We start from the raw sequence: 26,289 nt of genomic DNA, 5'->3' as shown, positions 1-26,289 counted from the left end.
GTGTTAGGTCACCACATGTTGGAGGACAGAGCACTGCTCTGTGGAAACACAGGGTGGATAAAGGCCAGCCTAATCTGGTTTTAACAAGTGGCTGACTCAGGAGAAATGTATATATCTATAGGGTCACAATCAACTTAAGCATGGCCTGAATCCAAATGGCACAATTATTGAAGATTACATATAAAAGTTTAAGAGCCATAGAAACTGACAGCATTGGGTGGTGATTTATTTTCATTCAGAGACAGACGGATGTTCTAGGTCAAGATGGATGTTCCTCATAAAGAATTAACATTGAGAAGAAAGAATGGAGTCTTTTCTGTAGCACACTGAGACATTTCTAAAAATATACAGATATTCCCAAGTCTACTGCTATCTACCTACCTATCTATCTGTCTGTCTGTCTGTCTGTCTGTCTGTCTGTCTGTCTGTCTGTCTGTCTGTCTGTCTGTCTGTCTGTCTGTCTGTCTGTCTGTCTGTCTGTCTGTCTGTCTGTCTGTCTGTCTGTCTGTCTGTCTGTCTGTCTGTCTGTCTGTCTGTCTGTCTGTCTGTCTGTCTGTCTGTCTGTCTCTCTCTCTCTCTCTCTCTCTCTATCTATCTATCTATCTATCTATCTATCTATCTATCTATCTATCTATCTATCTATCTATCTATCTATCTATCTATCTATCTATCTATCTACATACGTAGATAGCAGTCAGTTCTACATAGATATACTGTATATAGAGATAAATAGATGTAGATACAGACAGATAAGATATAGATACAGATACACATATAGATATAAATATAAATATAGATATAGACAGATATATAAATATAGATAGAGATAGAGGGAGAGATGGAGATAATGATATATACTGTTTGGTTGCTGAATCCACCTTGTATTTCTAAGCGTACCGTGTTTCACATATTTTTGAATAACTGCCTATTTTCACTTATCATGTCAGCTGAGAGGAATACGGCCAACAGGCAGAGCTGAGATCAGTAGGAGCCATTGAGCAGTGGCCCTGGAGCTTGAGCATTACTAAGGCTACTATGGCTAACAGAGCCCTGATTTAAAGAGACATAGTAATGTGTTGGCTGCACAACTAAACCACAGCAATGGAACTGGAGCAATGTGGAAGAAGAACACAATGCCTCCTTTCACAGCAGCAAACCCTTATTCTCTTCATCTGAAAAGCCTGCACTCTGTCTCTCTCTCTCCCCTCATCTTCACTGCCAAATGTGCTAGCGCCTGTTTTCTCAGCTGGGGCATGGAAGTCAGACAGAGGGGAGACGAGGAATGAAGGGGGGAAACATGGCCTTACGAGACAGTGAGAAGGTGAAGAAATTTAAATGCCTCATTATTATTCTACCACTGTACAGGTTGAAGAGAGTAAATGAGAGAACAGTGTGATATGATTAATATGATGCTTCCTTATAGGTTCGAGTCAAAGGTCATGTGTGTAAAGAATACAGTTAAGTCATGTGATGTTCTTAAAGGTAATGGACAGAAAACAAAAAAATAATGTCTGCCTTTCCACCCACTGGATATCAAAGTGCATCTTTTGAGAGGAGCCTCCATCTGGCGCAGTGTGGTTTGAGGGCATCTCCTGCCCCCACCCCATCCCTTCAGTCTGAACTACACTCAACCATAACCCGATCTCTCTTTTACGAGCCGTGCACACTACAGGCACATAAACCCCGATTCAGCAGCTGCCACACCCCCAGCACAGAGAGTGCAGAATATGTAATCCATTTCCTTCACCACTGTGGTTGTCATGGAAACACAAAATTCCCCATTAGAGTGAAGGAAAAAGGAACTGAGCAGTGCAGGACAAGAGAGAATGCTGGGAATTCTATATATAACAAATAAGGCCAAAAATGATCATTATGCTTTTTTTTTTTCATATTACAGCTGCTTCTTCAACACTGCTGTCGACGTGTGTGTGTGTGTGTGTGTGTGTGTGTGTGTGTGTGTGTGTGTGTGTGTGTGTGTGTGTGTGTTAGCATAAGTGTTCATGAAGGATGCTGTGGTACATGCATGAGATTTTGTACATGGCAGATCATTAGTATGGAAAGTGTGTACTGGGGTTTGGACACGCTGTGAATGTGCCGAGCCTCAGACGCGCAGACTCTGACACAGAGGCATGTCGACAGCTCAGTGCAATGGCGACAGGTGTTGCCGCGGAAATGGTGCAGCTGCTACGTGGATATTTCAGGGTAATAAGCATGCACAATCAAGCTCCTCTTTGCTCTCCCTCCCTCTCTATTCTCCCCTCTTTTCACTGATCCAACACAGCCATGCCTGACATTAGAAACTGGAATACAAACTCTTGGAGAATAAAAGTTGCTTGCTTAGTTATTTGATAAGAGGAGATGAGGGAGTTGATGGTGATGATAAATCTAATGCTTCAGTCAATCAATATTTCCAAAAGAAAAGTATGATTACCAAGATTGGAATGCAGGGACATGAATTCTTTTTTACGTGATAGTTAGCCTGACTACAGAAATCCAAAAAATGTCATTAAACGGAACATTTGTATTGACGTACCACAGACACAACAAATTTGCATAAATATAGTCGACATTAATCAGGCAGGAATCTAACATTTCTATTTTGAGATTCCTGCACTAGGCAAAGCCATCTGACCACCAAACAGATGTTTGCAAATGACAAGTTGTGGTGAACATTATATCAGTTATACTTTGCAAACAGTTGTTGTCTGTCAATCTTATGGTAACAAGAGTGAAGAAAGGCATAGCTCTTCAAGGAGTAATTACTACAATAAACAACAACAACAATAAAAAGAGCCAGGCTGGCTTTTCACAACCCGTCCTGTTTTAATGCTAAGCTAAGCTAAATTAAGCTATCAAACACATATGTTGTTACGACAAGGAACAAATCAACACATTGACCTGAATGTCGAAATATTCCTCTCAGTGTCAATCGACAACATTGATAATAGTGGCTAAAGATGATAATTAAAAGTTGAGGTGAGGAATAACTCTTTATTCAGTATTCACAGAGGTTTCCTTAGATTTAATTGACAGTGGTATCTGCCTGGCAGCATCAGCAAATAACCTTACAACAGATCATGATACTTGTCAGTTTCTCCATTCTCTATTTGAAATACAACTAGCTGAAAGAGGAGACAGACAAAAGACAAACATTTATTATTTTACGATATGTTCTTTTAAGACTCAGACATTTAGGTGGAAAGGTAGAAAAGACAGCAAAATATTAGCAACTTTGTCACATTATCAATTCTTCTCCATTTGTGTATTGTTAGAAAGATGTGAGACAGATCCAGAAATATAGTTAAAGAATGTTGGAAATGAGAAAGCAATGTCATGAATTAGCAAGTAATTGATACAAGTTTTATGTTATTAATAATTATAAATCAATAAATGCCTATAATGAACACATAAATAGCCAGAACTACCCACATTGTATCTAGTCAAGCGCTGTTGGACAGAAAACACAAAGAGAAAGTTGCATATTTGTAAAACACCTGGAAATAACAAAGAGGACATAAACACATCTGCAAACAACCAGTGGGACTCATATTTCACAAGCTGACAGCAGTCTGGATGTCAGAAGCATAGTGGGATACAAGAGATTCTTCTGCACACTGAAACCTCTGAGACAGGTGCTAAACCCATCAGCAGTGGAGGACATTCACAAAGATGAGAAATCTATTTTTTTAACCATGAGAATGGGAAAGACTGAAATAAAAGACAAACCAGAGAAAGATCGTTATTGCAGATAAAGATGTAGATATGGGCTGCATGATGGCATGTTGTGGGTTGGCTCCAGTTCTGTCTCACACTTCAAAAAGATGCAACAAGGCTGACTTTAGACTTACTAGGTGTGATTGTGAGCGTAGTTGCTCGTCTTACTATGTGTCAGACCTGTGATAAACTGGTGACCTTTTAAGGGTGTACCCCACCTCTCATTCAGTATCAGCTGGGACGGGTGACAGCTCCCAATTATTATACAGTACACAGCCTGTATTCTCACTGCATAATGCTCCTTATGTAACATGATCCAAACTTACAGTCCATATTTGCTGCGGTTAGTGTTTTTTGACGTAGGTAGACTGACTTCCTGAGTCAGTGGAGCATTTCCTCTGGAAATTTGAATGAATCATGATAGTTTGATGCAGAGGAGGAAGGTAGACATACTGTGTGTCCAGGAGACCAGGTGGAAAGATAGCAACGTTAGACGTTTAGGAGCAGGGTTCAAGTTGTTCTATCATGGTATAGATAGCAACAGAAATGGAGTAGGAGTTATCTTGAAAGAGGAGTTTGTTAGGAATGTCCTGGAGGTGAAAAGAGTCTCAGATAGAGTGATGAGTCTGAAGCTAGAAATCGAAGATGTGATGTTCAATGTTGTTAGTGGGTATGCTCCACAGGTAGGATGTGAGCTGGAGGAGAAGGAGAAATTCTGGTTGGACTTTGATGAAGGGATGCAGAGCATGCCTAGAAGTGAGAGAGTTGTCATTGGAGCAGACTTCAATGGACATGTTGGTGCAGGAAACACAGATGATGAGGAGGTGATGGACAGGTTTGGTATCCAGGAGAGGACCGCAGAAGGACAGATGGTGGTTAACTTTACAAGAAGGATGGAAATGGCTGTAGTGGATACTTTCTTCCAGAAGAGGCAGGAACATAGGGTGACCTATAAGAGTGGCGGTAGGAGCACACAGGTAGACTACATCTTGTGTAGACGGTGTTATCTGAAGGAGATCAGTGACTGCAAAGTAGTGGTAGGTGAGAGTGTAGCCAAACAGCATAGGATGGTTGTGTGTAGAATGACTCTGGTGGTGAGGAAGATGAAGAGGGCAAAGGCAGAGCAGAGGACAAAATGGTGGAAGCTGAAAAAGGAAGAATGTTGCATGACTTTTAGGAAGGGGTTAAGACAGGCTCTGGGTGGTCAGGAGGTGCTTCCAGATGACTGGACAACTACAGCTAATGTGATCAGGGAGACAGGGAAGAGAGTACTTGGTGTGTCATCTGGAAGGAAAGTAGATAAGGAGACTTGGTGGTGGAATGAGGAGGTACAGGAGTGTATACAGAGAAAGAAGTTAGCTAAGAGGAAGTGGGACACTGAGAGGACTGAGGAGAGTAGACAGGAGTACAGGGAGATGCAACGTAAGGTGAAGGTAGAGGTAGCAAAGGCCAAACAAGGGGCTGATGATGACTTGTATGCTGGGTTGGACAGTAAGGAGGGAGAGACTGATCTATACAGGTTGGCAAGACAGAGAGATAGAGATGGGAAGGACGTGCAGCAGGTTAGGGTGATTAAGGATAGGGATGGAAGTCTATTGACAGGTGCCAGTAGTGTGATGGGAAGATGGAAGGAGTACTTTGAAGAGTTGATGAACGTGGAAAATGAGAGAGAACAAAGCCTAGAAGAGGTGACTGTTGTGGACCAGGATGTAGCAAAGATTAGTCAGGATGAAGTGAGGAGGGCATTGAAGAGGATGAAGAGTGGAAAGGTAGTCGGTCCTGATGATATACCTGTAGAGGTATGGAAGTGTCTAGGAGAGGTGGCAGTAGAGTTTCTGACTGGGTTGTTCAACAGTATTTTGCAGTATTTGCTTTGAGGATGTTGATAGAGAAGTACAGAGAAGGCCAGAGGGAGCTGCATTGTGTTTTTGTAGATCTGGAGAAAGCTTATGACAGGGTGCCCAGAGAGGAACTGTGGTATTGTATGAGGAAGCCTGGAGTGGCAGAGAAGTAGGTTAGAGCAGTGCAGGACATGTATGAGGACTGTAAGACAGTGGTGAGGTGTGCTGTAGGTGTGACAGAGGAGTTCAAGGTGGAGGTGGGACTGCATCAGGGATCAGCTCTGAGCCCCTTCTTGTTCGCTATGGTGATGGACAGACTGACAGATGAGGTTAGACAAAAATCTCCATGGACTATGATGTTTGCAGATGACATTGTGATCTGTAGTGAGAGCAGGGAACAGGTGGAGGAGAAGCTAGAGAGGTGGAGGTTTGTCCTGGAAAGGAGAGGAATGAAGGTTAGCCGCAGTAAGACAGAGTACATGTGTGTGAATGAGAGGGACCCAAGTGGAAGAGTGAGGTTACAGGGAGAAGAGATCAAGAAGGTGGAGGATTTTAAGTACTTAGAGTCAACAGTCCAGAGCAACGGAGAGTGTGGAAAAGAGGTGAAGAAGCGTGTACAGGCAGGATGGAACGGGTGGAGGAAAGTGTCAGGTGTGATGTGTGATAGAAGAGTTTCAGCTAAAATGAAAGGAAAGGTGTACAAAACTGTGGTGAGACCAGCGATGTTGTTTGGTCTAGAGACAGTGTCACTGAGGAAAAGACAGGAGACAGAGCTGGAGGTAGCAGAGATGAAGATGCTGAGGTTCTCTCTGGGAGTGACCAGGAAGGATAGGATCAGGAATGAGTACATCAGAGGGACAGCACATGTTAGAGGTTTTGGAGATAAAGTCAGAGAGGCCAGACTGAGATGGTTTGGACATGTCCAGAGGAGAGATAGTGAATATATTGGTAGAAGGATGCTGAGTTTTGAACTACCAGGCAGGAGGCCTAGAGGAAGACCAAAGAGGAGGTTTATGGATGTAGTGAAAGAGAACATGAAGGTAGTTGGTGTGAGAGAACAGGATTCAGAAGACAGGGTTAGATGGAGGCGACCGATTCACTGTGGCGACCCCTGAAGGGAAAAGCCGAATGGAGAAGAAGAAGATGATAGTTTGTTTACATGTGTGTTTGTGTGAATCAAAGCAGGCGGAGAAAGCAAGGTTCAGCCAGAAAATACTGCAGGACAGTCTGGGAATTGAAGTGAAAAGGAGGGAGGACAGAGAAAAAAACAAGCTCCAGTGCCCTAATTTACTGCTCTCATTGCACGTCACCCTCCCTCTCTCCCCCCCTTGTGCTCTTGTGCTCCATCATCTACTATGCAATTCTCTTAATATACAGAACTCATTCAAGTGGTCACACCCTCCCCATACACACACACACACACACACACACACACACACACACACACACACACACACACACACACACACACACACACACACACACACACACACACACACACACACACACACACACAGAGAGAGTTTTTCCTATCACTATTTTTCTCTTTGCTACAAAACAAGACATTCTTTGCCCTAAATAAAATGGAGGTATGTCAGTCTCCTTCTGTCGCACAGCTTTTCCTGCCATCTTTATACTACCTGCCATCCCTCCCTTTCCCCCTTCAATAACCCCTCTGTATTTCCATTCAGGGTAGCAGTCAAGGTCCCGAGAGCATCTTGTGTCATTTGTGAATCTGTGTCCATAAAGCTCAAATATTCATGTGCCCGCTCTGCGATGTGCAACAACAAGATGATGTCGGGAAGCAACGGACTCCTAGTTTCCATGGCAACCTCCACCATCCACCCCCTCCTCTTTTTGACACAGATGGGTGGTAGAGAGGGATAGTGGTGGCTGTGACTGACTTCCTGTAGCACAAAAAGGTGAGACATAAGCATAACAATGAGTAGATCATTAGGAAGTGTGAGAATGAAGGAGTAAAAGGGGGGAAAAAGCTCATTTTTAATGTTGAACTACTGAGAGGAAGAAGAAGAAATGAAAAAGGAAAAAGGTTTTGTGATTGTACATTGAAACACAGACAAAAACACATCTCTCAGCAGGGAGGGACACTAAGATGAGTGTCCCAGTCCTCCTGCCATCCCTGCAAGCTCCTGCTTCCCGTCCTCTGTGATGCTTCTTTGTCCCGTCAGTCCAGCAGAGAGACTGTAAGCTGCTTACTCTAATGCGGCTACACAATGCCTCTTAATATGTCTCTTTTACCCCCCATCTACTCTGCCGGTCTGCAAAACAGATTGCAATATGGTGCACTGTTCCTGTTTTCTCATCTTTACATTGGGTGGTGTAGATTTTCTGAACGAGAAGACACAGCACTGAAGCATTGTTTTCTACAAAAAACATCCTCGGAATGGATTTTAATGTTGTACTTAACCCCATCTGAGTTTATACATTGTTGCCAGGCATAATATTTATCTTTCATCACCTCTGGTTATTTCTGACGGCTTAATATCCACTGCACCATCACCCTCTAATGTAAGATGTAATATCATTACTATATGGCTGTTGTATTTTCATCTATCTGCATGTGCCTTCAAGGCAAAAAAAGTAGAGAAGAGAATTGTAAATAACAAAATGCATTAAGCTCAGCAAGCTAAGAGAATTAATAAGTGGTAGGGAAAAGGACACGGAAGATGGAAAGAAATGTATAAAAGAGTCAGGTCAGAAAAAGAAAGAGACCTGGAAGAAGAAACAAGCGAATTGCAGCCCAGACAAAGATGTGAGGAAACCAGACTATACAGGAAGGAGGAAGAAAGAAAAATCGAGAGAACTCTGGTGTGGGTGATGGTTTTTGCAAAATGGAGTTGAGTGTATCCATGGCAACGAGGCAAAAGAGTGATGTCATTGCCTGTGGGTGCTTGGCATGGTAGGGGTATTTTTGGGGTTGGCATTTTAAATGTGTTCCTCACTCTGAGCAAATCACTGCAGCACATCAGGAGGCGAATGGTGACAATCTTGTAGATGAGTTTGAACATTTGGTGAGGTTCATTTTGTTTGTGCAGTGGCATGGCACCACACACTCCGTGTGTGTCATCATCACTTTGAAGATTCCATTCGCTTTTTCTGAATAATGTCATCTAAGCTTATTTCCTAGGCTGCGGAAGACTGTACCTATTGGTTATCAATAGAATTATTATTTTCTTGATGGAAGAACCATCCCACCAGGGTTTCACAGAAATAAACGAAATGGATATTGTTAAATGCAGAAACATAGGTTGTCTACAAATTATTAAGTCAAAAGTTGTTATGAAATGTAGCAGTGAAGGTCCCGAGAGAACTATGCTTTTTTATGATCAACTTTTATTATATACAGGAATATAAAATATACAAATTCTAAAATCTGAGAGGCAAGAAACCAATAATGTTTGGTATGTTAAACGATTATGTAGATCAATTATTTTATCATTTGGCATCATTTAATGTGGACTAACTTACTTCTGTAAAACTTTGCAAATGAAATATAATTTTGACTTTCATGTTGACCAGAAATGCTGACGTGTCAATCAGAAAGACACAGATATGAATCTTTATTATACTTCCAACAGAATGATCAAAAAAAAAAAAAAATCAGAAATACAGTAACAGAACAGTAAAACAGTAAATGAGGCATTAAAAGAAATCTAAATCATCAACTCGAAAGGTCATGCAACCCAAGCCCTTTGTGAGGTTAAAACGTCTGCCTCTGTTAGTACCGGTACTTTATAACCTCTAAATGTCACTGTGTATGTAGCCTTATCATTATGACCCCATTTACAACCTCTGGAGGATGGGGTCCTAGCTCAGTTAAGACACCCACATGGAGAGACAAATGCACCCCCCCCCCCACACACACAGTCATCCAGACCACACCCAGACATTTACTGACCCCAGATAAAACCTAACTGCTGCAGGCTCTATTAATGTAGGTCAGTTGACTGACAACCATGTGACCTCCACAAATGTGTATGGACAGATAGCGAGCAGAGGGGAGGGGCAGATGCACTAGAAACAAGTCTCTTGGTTTTGAGGCCACATTTCAGTAACATGATTCAAATATAAGACCGATGATAACATTCAGTGAACAAACATGATCACCTGTTTAAATAGGTCAACGTTCTGACTCTTGGGATTTGAACTAACCCAGTTCAGACAGATGCAGCATCCTCCAGAGATTTACATGAAAACCAGTATCATCCTCCTTCACATTAGTGGCCTCAGTACCACCACACCCCTCATCCCTTGTGCAGAATATTTATTTATTCATGTAAAGAGAACGAAGAACACATGGCTTCCCCCATCACAACCAAGCATCATAAGGAATGATGATGAAGGCCAAACACAGGCCAGCATTATGAGGCGGCAGTGGCTCAGTTGGTATTGTGGGTTGTCCAGTGATCACAGGATTGGCGGTTCGATTCCCACTCCTGCCCAGTGGGAGGTGTCAGCTCACACTCTGAAGTGAGCACTGCCGAGTCACCCTCAAGGACGTATTAACTGATGTGAATGCACGTATTGAGTTTTGATCCTGCATTCTTACATTCATCAACCCATAAAGACACCCACCATCAGCCAGCTGTGGTCTCATAAATAGGTTGTCATGACCATCAACAATGAAAGTAACCACAGGAGACCACAGCACATACAGGTTGTCAACCAGTCAGCAACAGACTTATATACTAAACTATAACTATAATTAAAATATAAACAGTATAAAATTAAATTAAAATATAAACAGTACAAAATTAAAATAAAGACAGTATAACATTAAATCAAATCCATTCAACCGCGTGCAGACCTCGCCACCTCCCCCCCGCTCCTCCTGAGAGAGTCATTGTACCCCCTGATGGCACGGGGCACGAAGGAGGACCTCAGCCTCTCTGTGGAGGCGCTGTGTGACAGCAGTCTGCCGCTGAAGGTGCTTCTCTGCTGGGAGAAGGTGGTGTGTAGGGGGTGGCTGGTGTTGTTCATGATGGCCTTAACTTCAGACATGGTCCTGCTCTGCAGAAGCGTCTCCACAGAGTCCAGGCTCAGCCCGACCACTGAGCCCGCTCTGCGGATGAGTCTGTTCAGACGGTCCATATCTCTTTTCCTGGCCTCACCACCCCAACACACAGCGGCGTATGACAGCACACTGGAGACTACGGACTGATAGAACATGAGAAGGAGCTTAGGACAGATGTTGAAGGAGGCCAGCTTCCTCAGGAAGTACATCCTGCTCTGCCCCTTCTTGTACACACAGTCCGAGTTGAGTGACCAGTCCAGTCTGCTGTCTAGCTGCAGTCACCTCCACCTCACTGCCCTCGATGATCACCGGCTGTGGAGAGGGAGGTGCCCGTCGGAAATCCAGCACCATCTCCTTCGTCTTGGAGACATTGAGCTGGAGCTGGTTCTGTTGGCACCACTTCACGAAGTCAGCCACCAATGCCCTGTACCCCCCCATCACCCTCCCAGGATACATGCCACGTATGGAGTCTGTCCGTTAGGTAGTCTGTAATCTAGCTCACGAGGTAGGGGTCCACAACCATATATATTCTCAGCACACAAGAAAATCTATGCGGCGTACAAAATAAAATTAGATATATATGTATTAAATAATATCTGAAATTAGACCTAATCTAATTAATTAGACCAATACTATTGTTTGCTGTCATTTTGCATCTTAACTCAGTGACAGGTGTTCAGCCAATGATGCGATAAAGTTCACTGAAACTACGCAGCCAATCATAACATTGACGGTGCCGCATGTGCGCCCTGCTATACACGCCAACAGGTTAGCTACCTAACAACATTGCAACACAAATTGCGCAGCGACACATGCGTATCTTAATAAGATGGAATGGCTGTCGGAGTTCATGCATATAGTAGAACAAGTGGAGAAACTGGGTGAGATCTTTTCATTTTCGAGTGGGAAAGGTCAAAGCAAGAAGCAGACAAAGTCATTAACCTGGACAGTGTACAAACACATGAAAAATAAGGGAAGATTTAAGTCAAATTTGTGCATATTCTTGTAACATTTATTATTATTTTTTTTATTTATGGACACAAATTCTTTGGATTGATAATATATATTTCAGATAAAACATAGATACTGTATCTTCAAAAAAAACATTGATCTTTCATAGTATTTTAAGCTTTAGTTGTCTTAATATCTTGGAACACCACCCCATTGGATGGGCATCACATTATATTATTGAAAGAGATAGATCCTTTGAGGAGCAGACAAATCAGGAGGCAGATAATTCTAAGATGTCAAAAGTAAACAAAACAAAGGAATGAAGGATGTGAGTACAAAAGAAGAAATCAGCTGCAAACATGATGAAGGCCATGTTCACAGACAGTCAAAAAAGTATAGATGCATGCGAGGAGAGAAAGCAAATCATCGATGGCACAGATTTGATGAAGGCAGACCGACAGTCCAGCTTTAGACGCCTCCATAACCTCCTGCATCAGGGTGATGCAGGGCAGCGCTGCAATGATAGAGATGTCAATCAACAGTGTCACGGCACAGCCAATCGGTTAACACATCACCCGCACATGTTAATTGTCTACTAATCGTGTGTCACATGATGAATGTCATACATGCAACTGAGTAATTTCATTAAGAGGATATTAAGAAATGAAGTCCGATGTACATTAACTGAATGAAGCAGGTGGAGATGCACTGAGAAGCAGGCATTGGAATATTACTACCTACTAACTAGTTGGCAAATGAAGTCATGAAAAAAGAGTACCTAGATATAAAAAACAAAACAACAACACATGAGTTATATTTAAATTCATAGTCAAAACAGTGGTTAAAAGGCCTGTTTGTTATTCTTCTGTCAGTCAAACCCTGTTTCTCTGTGAGTTTAAATGCATCAGTAGTTTATTTCATTCTTGAAATGGGGAAAGTTGAGAAAAAGCCAGTCTAAACAAATGAAAAGTCTTTATTCCACACTTCTCAGAAAAGGAGGCTGAGAAAAAGACAGAGAAGCTGTGGAGTGTACCGCCAAGTTAAAGACAAATGAAACAAATTTATGTCAGAGCCCTGGCAATGTGGATGCCAACAGCAGCCAAAGGAATGTGAGACAGCCAATCACAGACATGCGCAGAATTGAAACTGTGTTAGAAGGGGGAAAGAAAGATAGGCCATCGAAAAAGTGACGAGGAAAAAGGCAAAATTTCACATTTAATCTATTGTTTTCTTCTCTTGGCTGAGGTCATATACCCTCGTCTACATCCTTTCTCCAGCAGGAGGAAGATTAGGAGGAGGAGGGGGTGGCAGAATCCTCCAAGGTTCACTTTGCTACCTGGAGACCGACAGCCTCCATCGGCCAGCCAATCACAGACTTAGAAAAACAGACACCTGCTCCCCCATTGGTCCACCGCTCCCTGGAACTCATTGCACTATCAATGGCCGTGTCATTGTGTCGTCTGGCAGTGCTGAAGCCAATTATACTGCCCTTGTTCTTTGTCCAGACCTTTTTTACCCAGCAGAGCCCCTAAGACACACACATACGCACGAGTGCGCGCACACACACACCCACCCTGTTTCCCCAGAATGTCACAGCAAGAGACAGATGCAGGCTGGGAATCAGAGGACCTGAACCTCACAGAAATGAACCATTTTGAGAGATTTTTTTCTTTTGTTTTACCCAAATGCATCAATCAGTAAAATACACATTAAGTTCAAACTGTTGCCTACAGAAAACTTCATGTTAACCTTTGAGAGGTCACTGAGATCCTCTGTGTTTGCTGCAGGGTAGATAAAAATAATCCGCAGCAATGTCCTGATCATGGAAAATGCTGTGGCTGGGAATCAAAGCATCTATTGTTTGACTTGCAGATAACTGCAGCTATAAATGAACCATGTTAATACGGATTCTTTGCATATTAGTGTATTTGATCAGTTTGCATTTGCAAATGCTTCAACAGGAAGTCACAGAATTTTCATCTTTGGTGATCTTAGCTTTTACTGTGTAATGTTTCACAATGTGTTCACACGCCTCTGCCCTACCCTTGTTTCACGCAGTTCTCAACCTCAGCCCATCTTTGATCTATGACATCCATTTCACACTGAATTATGATGTTACCTGTCACCTGTTATTAATATCTTTACATGTAGAATGTTAGTACAGTACTACACTTTCTCATTAGCTTGCTGTATTTGTTCCCCCATGCTTGAAATATGTTGTTAAAACAAGTAGAATAATAACCACATATGGATAAAGATCAACAGCGTCCATAACATGAATATAAATATAGATTCACTACCTTATTAAGCACATTAAAATTTGAGAAATAGCGATAACTGCATTGATGCAATTCAGATTGTAATAACTTTTTCATAATTAGTGGCAATCCATTTCATTATCTATTTGACCCTTTTGTAAAAAGGACACAGCGGTCAAAATGACGGTGGACTGAATTAACTGTTCATGTTTTGTGTAACTAAGAAAGTGCAGTCAAAATTACAACATAAATCTTTTCTTAATAAATCAAACTTTACTCAATTTTTTTTATTTTTTATTCAGGAATGCTGACGATTGTATTATTTTAGTACCACATTAATGAGGTTAAGATAACATGAGTGAGACTATGATGTGAATGCTGGAATTGAAGATCTGGACTTGGTCACATTGCTGTCTATCAGATGCTCTGTCTGCCAGATTTCACTAGTTTTCACACAGCCATACGTCTTCAAATTACTGATTATTCTTTGCAGGGCTAGAAGGGAGCTGGAGCCTGTCCGCGAGAGAAAAAAGAAATCATGCCCTTACTAATTTAACAATACTACTTATTTTCCTACAAGTGTCGGAGGAAGCTAGAGAATCTACATGGAAACCAGAAGGAACCCTCACAGATACAGGAAGAACACATATCACCATGTCAGGACTGAAGTCCAGACCTACTTCCTGTGAGAAGACTGTGTGAACAACATCCCCACAGGTCATCTACTTTGGGCATGAACAATTTTGCACTACTGGATTTAATCAGCCATAATAAGTATTTTTATAAGTGAATGTTCTTTCCTACACGGTGTCTGTTTCATTCTGTTCACAGATGACGTCGGCAACCATTCTCCATGAACACTATTTGCTTTGCATCTTGGTTCAGGTCCCTGTGGTTGATATGAACACATTCTCACATGTGTACACAAGCAGGTGTGTAAATACTCATGAGCATGAAAAAGCAGCAGTTGAAGTAAACACATTCAGACACACCAAAATTAGAATAGGCCTATAGGCTGCTTTCAAGGATGCAAATATGACAAAAAGCAGGATGAGTCAGAAAATGAACATATCGGAAACACTGGAAACTCTTTTTTCTTTACAACAGGTCCCGAAGTGTTGTTCGTATTGACATGTACATGGTTTTAATCCAGAGGACTGATTGTCTGTCAGACCCACACACTATCTACAGTGACTAATTCTGTTCTTCAATCCTGTGGTCAGTCTTGATCTGCTCTTCAGAATAAATTAAAGATATTTTGTCTTTTTTTTTTAGTGTACATTTTTCTTTTTAGATATATACTTTAATGATCCCAAGGGAAATTCAGGTTTTATGCTCTTTATTTGGATTTGTTGAGAGGTGAAGCAGCAAAGAAGTCAAGCATCAGGTGAAACATAAGTGTAGAGTACATTTACATAATTCTGTGAGGTGGTGACCAATCTAGACTAAACCAGCGGTGACTAAAGACAAAGAAAAGTTAATGAGAAAGCAGCATAGGAAATGGATAATGAGGGAGGGGTATCAGACCTCCAATGAATGAAAAACCTTTTTAAAAAAAACAGTAAAAAAAGACAGCCTGGGCTAGGTGGTTAGCATGTTAACTTTGAAAACTGATGAAAGTTAATTCTTAAGTCTTCATCTACAATTCTTCAGAAAACTTCTGAACTCCCTTCAAAGAATGAATGAAACAACAGGTTAAGAACTGTTTCATAAATTGAGTGAATATCACCTATGATTGTGCAAATTATTTCAAATTAGATCATGAATACAAACTCTCTGCAGTATACCATCAGATGAAGGACCGCTGGTGGAAAACCTTTTTTTCTCTGATTAGGATCAGATGTTGAGAGACAGCAAGAGTGTTGGACATTTGCATGAGTAAACACATTGTTTTTTAGCGTATAGCCTGAATCACTGCTATATTGTGTGTGTGACCAAGCACTGATCATATATAATGAGGAAAAAGTCAGGGCTTTCTGGAAATTTGATCAGGTGGAAGGACAGCAGCTGCAGCCCAGGTCATCGAAAAGCTGAGAGCTTCATTAACAGAACCAGAGCAACATGAATTTATGCTTTTCCAACTTTGTCACATGACTTCAATGAAGAACTAATTTTCTCAAACTTATGTCTGGGCTGAGATAACAGGAATCCCACTTAATAAGAGGGAGATGTGTTTGTGCATTGCAAGTAAGTTTGAACACTTTGAAAGCTCTCTACATTTGTTAAAACAATAAAACTAGTAATATCAGGACACATGGATTTAACTGGAGAGCTTCACTGTCCATAAAGATTTCTTGAGCGTGGGCTAAGTGTCTCTCATCTTCACACAGATTGAACTTTCCACGTTCATTATTCAATTTATCAGTTCATCTCATTTTTTAAAAACTGATGCAAAAGTTTCAGTTGAACTCGCAGCACTAGAAGAGATTATTATATAAAAGGTGGAGAATATTCTATGTGAAATGAATCCACTCCTCCAGAACACAGCCGAAGCAAAGAGTTATTTTTGTGTAGTTGCATGACACAGCAGGGTTTTCCCAGACAGACCAGAACTGGCTAGGCAACCATTACAGGGAGATCAGTGGAAAACATGACCTGTCTTTATGTTGAGAAACTTTTCAGTCTATGCTAACTAGAGGCGGCAGACATACAAGTCGGGTATTTCCTCATACTAAAATACACCCAGTTTAAAAGTTGGGAATACTCTTTGAAAACTACTAATCCCGCTATTTAATATTTATCTTTTCTTCTTCTGCCTTTTGTCAAAAACATTCCAGTTGAATAGACACAATCTGGAATTTCAATGCATACTTACAATAAAGAGAATTCGTTTGAAAGGACTTCACTGTGCTCGAAAACACACGAGCGCAGACATTTCATCACAAACACACATCTAAAGATGATTTCTATGTTCTGATCTGGAAGAACGAGGCGTCAGATCATTTAAGTATTTAAGACATGTTTAATAGTTTTGCGTAGCAAACAGAATGTGCGCTGTTCAAAAGGAGATCTCTGGAAAACAAAAATCCTGTGTCCATTCAAATACATTAAAATAATCAAATGTAAAAATTTTCATACAAAACATTATTTAAAAAAAAAAAATCAACTAAAGAATGACTCAAATTAGAAAACAAAAATTCCAGTGATGTTTTGACATTTCCATTATTGTGTGTATGTCTTTAATGCTGAAAAGCGACACTTTTCAATATGTGGTACACACCCGGTGCTGGTGACATGGGTACAGCGATCACGTCTTCTCTTAGTTCAGCGACAACACGTTCTGTGATGACAGGAAAAGGAGCTGCTTTTGCATCTAGTTATTTTAAACGTTACTGAATCCAAATGAACCACCAGCACCAGTTTTTTGAAACGCTAGTTCTGATATTTCTGATGACATTCAAATTGTATTCACCAACAGTATGAACCACTGATCTTCCACTACCTGCTTGATGAAGCCCATCTCGCAGCTTCTACATCCTGAGGCTGACTACAGTATTGTGTTTGCATAGGAATAAATAACACAAGGTCAAGCAACATGTACACTGATGGCTACTGAATACAAAAAGCAGCAAGGCCAGACATTCAGTAAATTCTGTAGCAGTTCAGTGGGAGGGAAGGTGGGTGAGCAACATAAACAAGTGCTTGTCTCAGCAGTATTAGGGCAGTTTCCAGTGTGATATATCCTCAGCAAAAAGACCACAAATCTGGTAATGAAACCTAGAGTTTATGAAAACAGACAGGACCCTGCAGTAATTACAGATGGACACCCACATGCACAAACCCACACGCAGACACACAGAGAGGAAGCTGAACGTGCACCAAAAAAAAGGCAGTTTACATCACACTCTCGACACATTAAAACACAGGAATGTAAACTGCTTTTAAAAACAGATTTTTTGGGGGTTTGACAGACGGTGGAAAAATTTCCTCTCCCAAACTAACTGTACTCTCGGGGGTTTATGGCAATGTTCATTTTCAGGTATGCTACTGTTGTGACAAGTTTGTCTCAAAAAGTTTATCAAAATTGTCCCTCTTTTCATATGAAATCTAAATTACGCATGCACACCTGTGAACAAAATCCCTTCTCTGTAAAAAGAAAACTGAAACACGCACACTCTGGAGAAAAATGTCCGAGTGGTCCGCGCACCAGCCCAGTGCAAAATGTGAAAGGACAAATCTTGAATCAAACAGTCTGGATTTCTAATGGTTGGCACTTCTTTTTCAATAATACAGCAAAATGACTTAACATTTACAAATAGTAACAACTGATATCAGAAAATTATAAAGTGATATGTTCAGATTCTAAAAAAGGAAAGTGAAAAAGAATGTGGCACAGCCCTGGAAGAAGCAGAAGATAATGCAGCACCTGCATGATGTACCACATTCTGAAAATTCCAAGGTTACATTTGGGACTTGGAAAGAACCATGAAAAAACCTGTGGCATCTTCTTGAGTTAAGTCTTTGGAATCACTCAAAATGCCTTTAAAAGAATGACAGGTGAAATTCAAGTGATGTGACAGAAGCAGATACAGATGAGAACATTTGAATGGATTTTGTGTGCATGATAAGGAAAAAAGATTAAATCTTCACGGAAATGGAAAAGATGCAAAGACTGATCGGGGCATCCAAGGGTTATGGCTGAGAGCCCTTCATCCTCCGCCTGTTTTTCCAGAAAACAAGGAGAGGGTTTTAATCAAACTATCTCAATGGGTATTAGCCCCTGAAATTAATATGAATTAAATTTGTGTTTGGATATAAGTGACTAAAAACCCCCTAAGCCCAGGGTGTCTAACTGGACCGAGTTGGAGCGGCATCCAGTAACTCTTCTAACGACTCTGCTCCTTCTAATGTAGGCTCCTCTGCATCCTCTGTCTTCTTCTTCTTAGTGAGCACTGCACTGGTTGGAGGCGTGTCTTCCTGCATCAGTTCTTTGGCCAAGATGTTGGTCACTGCATGACCAGCTCGTCTGTGGTTGGCTGAGAACGAGAAGGACAGCGGTCAAGGAATTACATATTTTATATATATATATATATACAGTGTGTACTGTACATATACTGTATATATGTATATACAGTATATATATGTGTGTATATATATATATATATATATATATATATATATATATATATATATATATATATACTGTATACACAAACACACACACACACACACACACACACAGTATTCCCTCGCTTATTCATGCTTCAAGATGCACGGCTTCATATGTATATACAGTATATATATGTGTATATATATATATATATATATATATATATATATATATATATATATATATATATATATATATATATATATATATACATAAATATATATACATATACATATACAAACACACACACACACACAGTATTACCTCGCTTATTCATGCTTCAAGATGCACGGCTTCATTATGTCGCAGATTTTTAAAATTATATACACTGCTATTGGCTGACAGCATCCGTGTGTGCACTGTGTTCCGAGACTCATGGTTCCTCCTGAAAGTTTATTTTTGCCCTGTGAAGTGGAATTTTTTCTTTGTGAAGGCAGTGAACTGGCACCCAAACATGCTGCTGGTTTAATATCAGTATAGGGAGGGTTCATAAACATTTAAATTTTGCTTTTTGTGTGTGGTGTGTGTGTGCATTTAAATATATTTACATATAAATATGTGTATATATATGTGTGTATGTATATATATATATATATATTATATATATATACACACACACATACAGTAGATTAGAATGTATAGAGTCAAGCACAGAGCAAATGAATTCATGCTAGAACATCAGACCTCCTTCTATCCGAACAGACACACATTAGCATTAAACTGACACACACGCACACGCACACGCACACACACACACACACACAGAAATGGCTTAATGGTGTGGATTAGTTTGACGTCTGGACCACCTCACTGCTAATGTCAGGTTAGACTCAAAATGTTCTGGAAGAAATGGGAAAAATATGGAACTCAGGTAAAAAAAAAAAGTAGGAAGGGAAGGAGAGATACAACTGAGGGGTGAGACACCAGTACGGGCAGGATGAGTCACACTGTGGGAAGATTACAGAGACACGGATGAAAGAAAATGAGATGAACATGGATAGAATGAGTAAAAGGAGGAAATGATGAGCAAGAAGCAAAATATCTCACAGAGAAATAGCGAATGCAGTCAGGAGGAGGAGATATCCACAAAGACAGAGAAACACAATCGAAACAGAATGTGTCCTAAGGCTGCTGTCAGTTATTCTACCTGCTTACTGTGGCTTTTCCTCCTTCTTTCTCTCTCACCCCCCCCCCCCACCTCTATATCCTTCACCCATCTTTATTCTCCTGTGTGGGTGGACAGCTGTGCAGCAGTGGCCATTTTGAATTACTCAATATAGGTCAGTGGGAGATTGTGTTTGTTGTTATTTCATGTCTCATATTCAGAACTCTTTATTCCTCACATCAGTACAGATATACAAATAGATTTGAGGTGTTTCTGTCCAAATGATCCTGTTTACATTTTGTTTCAAAACCAAACAACACGTGCATGCAAATGAACCATGTTTACACACACAACAATGATTCAACACATGGTTCTGATGCCTCAAAACACACACAGAGTTACCTAACAGGTTTCCAAAACTAGCTGTGACAAAGACACAATTGAGTCTGGGGAGACAGAGGACAAGGAAGGTTTGTTTTTAGACTCCTGTTGTGTTAACTTGTTGTCTTAAATCATGAACCTCAGCTGGATATAAGAAAAAAAAAAACTGGTGTCAAATTATCCGCTAATACTTTTTCCTTGGCGAGGTGCACAAATCACTTTTCACCTCCTATAAAACCTTCATAAAAAAACACTTAAAAAAAAACAACCTACTTCCCCAATTGTTCTCAATACGTGCTTGCATACCAATCCAATGCTCTACTTTATTCAAAATGTATCAATTAGAAATTATGGACATGAGCCAAAAACAAGCAAAAGTGTGTCTTTACGTAGGACTGCAGTAATAAGTGTAAAAAAAGAAAAAAAAAGAAGCATGACAGAGAAGAGATCTTAAAAAGCTGTCAGCTCCTTTCATCTCACTTCCTTCTCCACTCCCCTCTGAAAAAGACAGAGGAGAATGAGAACAGAGGATGAGGGGGACGATCAGGATAAGACAGTTGCTACAGACGAACAAGATGAATTTAAGGAGTAGCCTGAAGATTAAAATTATGTCAGATATTTCTCTTTAAGTCAACAGCTTCTTCTTCTTCTTTTCCTTTCGGCTTTTCCCTTCAGGGGTCGCCACAGCGAATCAATTGCCTCCATCTAACCCTGTCTTCTGAATCCTCTTCTCTCACACCAACTACCTTCATGTCTTCCCTCATTACATCCATAAACCTCCTCTTTGGTCTTCCTCTAGGCCTCCTGCCTGGCAGTTCAAAACTCAGCATCCTTCTACCAATATATTCACTATCTCTCCTCTGGACATGTCCAAACCATCTCAGTCTGGCCTCTCTGACTTTATCTCCAAAACCTCTAACATGTGCTGTCCCTCTGATGTACTCATTCCTGATCCTATCCTTCCTGGTCACTCCCAGAGAGAACCTCAGCACCTTCATCTCTGCTACCTCCAGCTCTGCCTCCTGTCTTTTCCTCAGTGACACTGTCTCTAGACCAAACAACATCGCTGGTCTCACCACAGTTTTGTACACCTCCTTTCATTTTAGCTGAAACTCTTCTATCACACATCACACCTGACACTTTTCTCCACCCGTTTCATCCTGCCTGTACACACTTCTTCACCTCTTTTCCACACTCTCCATTGCTCTGGACTGTTGAGACTAAGTACTTAAAATCCTTAAAGTCCCACTTCCTCTTGGCTAACCTCTTTCTCTGTATACACTCCTGTACCTCCTCTTTCCACCACCAAGTCTCCTTATCTACTTTCCTTCCAGAGGACACACCAAGTACTCTCCTACCTGTCTCCCTGATCACATTAGCTGTAGTTGTCCAGTCATCTGGAAGCACCTCCTTGCCACCCAGAGCCTGTCTTAACTCCTTCCTAAAAGTCATGCAACACTCTTCCTTTTTTAGCTTCCACCATTTCGTCTTCTGCTCTGCCTTTGCCCTTTTCATCTTCCTCACCACCAGAGTCATCCTACACACCACCATCCTATGCTGTTTGGCTACACTCTCACCTACCTCTTTAAGTCTAACAGCCTTATGAGAAAATAATTTTGAGTATGCTGATTCAGATGAGGTAGTTTGATGTGTTATTGAAGCTTTTCATCAATGGACAGTTTTAATAAGCATATTAAGATAGTTTCAACTATCAATTCAAGGTCAACATTAAACATGTTTTCAACGATGAGTAAATCATGTTAAAGCAGCTGGATTAGAACAGAGGAATAACACATATGTAACAAAAAGTATCCTGATGAGCAATAGGAATTCCTCTAAAATATTCAAAATCTTAATGCAGTAACTACTCCATCCAAAAAGATGGGATTTTGTTATAATAAATTAAAAATAAAATCCCAGAGTTCCCAGTTAAATACCCATCCTAAAAAGCAAACTAACCTTCCTCATCCTTGCAGCACCATCCATGATGTCTTTCTGCTCTACCACAAACTCCAACACAAGGTAAATTGTACTTTTAACTGAGGATGTCACTTGTCCCAACTTGTTGTCCGGGTGCCTTAAGGGCTCCCATTGCTATACAGGAATAAGTCAAATACATAAAAGTTTGAATAAAGTACACAAAAAAGCTTAATATCTATATAACAACATATAATTTAAAAAACCGGACATGAGAAGTGAGCAAAAACACAAGAAAGATAACCTAAAGTAGAATTCACCACCAACGGAAAATTTCCCTGTCATGACATTTACAGTTATGTTCATAATTAATAGCTTTTGTCTAAAAATGTGAGTAAACGTCAATATACCTCAAATACTTTTGATTTTAATGCACACAAATGCATTGGGGAAACTTCATATTCTACTTTAAAGCAAGAAAAGTGGAAAAAGTCATTGAATTTGATCATCATCTCATTATACTATGTATAGTGACAATAAAAGCTTTCTATTATATTCTATATTTTACAGAAGGTCAAGAAATATAATGTTAAGAAAATAGCACTGTTGACATCTTTATCTGCAGACCCAAAAATCTACTGTATAAACTAAGAAATGCTTGAAGACTTAACTCTCTGAGAATCACAACTTAATATTTAGTTGCATAACTTCATGTCTGTGATGCATGGAGTCGACTGACTTCTGGCACCGGTCAACGAGAACTTCAGCCCAGGAGAATTGCAGTAGGTTCCACAATTCTTCTACCTTTCTTGGTTTTTGCCTCATTAACAACATTTCTTGTGTCAGCCCACAAGTTTTCTATGGGATTAAGGTTCCAGGAATTTGGTGGGCACCCCATTACTTGAATTTTGTTTGTCCGGAACCATGATTTTCTCGCTTGCTGGTCACTGTCTTGTTGAGACACACATTTAAAGGGCACTTCCTCTTCAGCATATGGCGACATAACTACCTCCAGTATTCTGATGGACTCAAACTGATCCATGATCCCTGGTACTTGATAAATAGGACCAACACCACAGTATGAGAAACATCCCCATATCATGATGCTTGCACCACCATGCTTCACCGTCTACACTTTGTAAAGTGGCTTCATTTTCAGTGTTTGTCGGTCGTCTGACAGACTGTGTGTGGCCCTTAGACCCAAAAAGAAAAATCTGACTCTCATCAGTCCACAAAAATTTGCGCCATTTCTTCTTAGACCAGTCGAGGTGTTCTTTGGCAAGCTAACCGTTTCAGCACATCTCTTTTTAACAATGGGAGCTTGCAAGGGGATTCTTGCTGGTAGGTTGCATTCACGCAGACGTCGTCTGGTTGTTACAGTACTCAGAGACCACGTTTGGTCTTCTCTGGTCCTCCTGGAGCTGATCACAGGGTGAGCCTTTGCCATTTTGGTTATTTGCCAATCAATTTAAATAGCTGTTTTTCTTTTTATTTCTCGCCTGTCTGGTTTTTGTTGCCATTTTAAAGCATTTGATATCATTTTAGATGAACATCTATCATTTTCTGCACTTCTTTACAGGTTTTCCCCTCTTTTATTAATGTCTCAATCAAAGAGCGCTCATCCTCTGAATAATTCCTTGAACGACACATTTGACAGTTTCAAGGACAAATGCATAGCCAGCATATACAGCATCAGACTTGATCCTTAACTAAGAGCCACCTGTTTAATCCCATTTTCTTTCACATAATCTATGACATTACTAATTGAACTCAGCACTGCTATTTTTTGAACATTATATTTCTTGACTTTTGTAAAATATTATCAAATTCATTGACTTTTTCCACTTTTCTTACTTTGAGAATAGAATGTGAAGTCTCCCCAATGCAATTGTGTGCATTAGAATAAAAAGTATTTGAAGAATTTTGATGTTTACCTCACATTTTTAGACACACTGCTATTATTATGAACATAACTGTACATACTATTTGTAAAATGCAAAGTTGAAATTATTTACTCATGCCTTCAGGCACATTCAGGTTTTCCATCCTTCAGCTGTCCCTCAAGTAAAATATCGCTTTGCATAGATTATATGTTTTAAACATCCTATTATGTTAGTTTTTTTTTATTTTCAAAGGGAGGATTTTTCAAGAAGAAACACCATTTACCTTGATATCGTATACTTTTATAGTACAGTGAAAATATTATCGTGTTACAACTCTTAATGACTCCTAATATAACATATTAGTTTGTGGTTGTCATTCTGTCTGTTACTGTAACACTACTGTTAATTCCTTAGAGTCAAATTTACCTCTGCAAAGCTGTCTCATGATCCAGCTCATCCAACTGTCATTATTTGCAAAAACAATTAAGTTAATTCCATATGCCACTGTTTTCACTCCTTTATGGGCCATTGTAAAATAACAATGAAGTACTGCATACCATTATATCTGAGAGAAAATCTTCATATTATGAAAGTCTGAATGTTTTAATCTCGGTCGAAAAAAAACTTCATTTTGGGTGACACATTGATGGTATCTTTGTAAATGTTTGTGCAAACTAATGTAATTAAAGTCCCCCATAATCAAGACAATTGCATTAGCAGCATCTACCTCAGCCTGGGAAAGAAAATCACGACAGATAGTTTTAGCACCCGAGGGAGAACCATCTATCCACTATATGGAGATGCAGCCATAATGTCAAACAAATTTAACCTCATCAAATGTTTACAATTTGACAAATTTTTATACACCCCCCAAGATGATGAGAAATTGGAATAAAAAAATCATTAAATCTTTATGATATTTTGTGTCTTTGTAATTGCAATTGAATCTCAAGAAATGAGCCAAAGCTATAATATACCCAAACAAGGCATCTTTTGAAATAAGTTTGTCTGTGCTATATATTCTCATATTGGGGAAATAACCCTAAAATAAATTTGATCCAATGCTTTTGGAACTTAACCCATACTAGGCTTTTAACTAAAGCTAATGTACAGTATCTGTGACTGTCATTTTGAACAAGATTTTTTAAAAGTTTTCTTCCAAGCCATTTCACATGAGGCACGACAAACACAGGAAATACTCTGTGTGAGGTATCAAAAAGTATCTGTGATGTTGATCATATGATCCATGCCCTTGGCAAAAAGCCTAGATATTACAGCAATAGGAAAAGAGATGGCGGGACTCCCAACAAAGACATCTTTTAAGGAGTGTTTACTGATGGGAGTAAGGTTGAATGAATGAGTTTGCAAACAGGGGTGATCAGTGGCACAAAGAGTGTAGTGAAAAGATCATCTGTAACACATTACACTACGGGAGACTCAGTAATGACCATTGAGAGAAAGAAGGCTTAATTATACGGTATTATGTGGCCTGGTGAGGGAAAACATGTAAATACAGGAGAAAGAGTAATGACAGAATTGCAGACTTTAAAGGGCTTTGAGAGAAAGAAAGAGCTTCCTTAAGAAATATAAGGAGTATAGCTACTCCTGATTTAGAGATTGTGTTTATTGTACAACATACAACAAAATCTAAAGTCTGCAGAGTAGGATCCCAATGGTTGATAAGGAAGCAGCCATTTTTGTACTCTTGGTTTATTGTTAATACAGCAACTGCAGCAAAATTACAGCCTCATGACAGCACGGAAGCAGTGCCACAACTAGTCTGATGGTGTAACTGCAGATGTAGGATGGACCTCCATCCCTGTACCCATTTTAGAAGGGACTTATATCACCCTCCTCAGGCAGCGCTGTGTAACACACTACTGCTCTGCAGTACAGGATGTTTGGAAAGAGTGACGTCATGTGACACCACTGCAAGCTTCTGCCTAGGGGTTAGTATTGATGTGCAACTATGCTCTTTATCTTTTTATGTCAGATGTGTGACTTGATGGCTAGTACTTTCTTAAGTGGTGTTAATTATGCATTTAAAACAATCACTGCAACAATAATGGTTTTACTTATGCGTCGTTTCTTACT

General features: G+C 40.1%; 1 protein-coding gene across 1 annotated transcript in view; it reads right to left on the bottom strand.

Annotated features, from left to right (window-relative positions):
- Window positions 1–15,127: 15,127 nt before the first annotated feature.
- LOC137603184 (protein diaphanous homolog 1) overlaps window positions 15,128–26,289 on the bottom strand; it is a 96,967-nt gene continuing 85,805 nt past the window's right edge. The window contains exon 28 of the mRNA XM_068326422.1: window positions 15,128–18,775. Coding sequence (XP_068182523.1) covers window positions 18,588–18,775 — 188 coding nt within the window. The 3' untranslated portion in view covers window positions 15,128–18,587. The remainder of the gene's footprint in view (window positions 18,776–26,289) is intronic.

Source organism: Antennarius striatus, chromosome 10, assembly GCF_040054535.1.
Source record: "Antennarius striatus isolate MH-2024 chromosome 10, ASM4005453v1, whole genome shotgun sequence".
Taxonomy (NCBI): domain Eukaryota; kingdom Metazoa; phylum Chordata; class Actinopteri; order Lophiiformes; family Antennariidae; genus Antennarius; species Antennarius striatus.
This window is presented reverse-complemented; position numbering and strand designations above follow the sequence as displayed.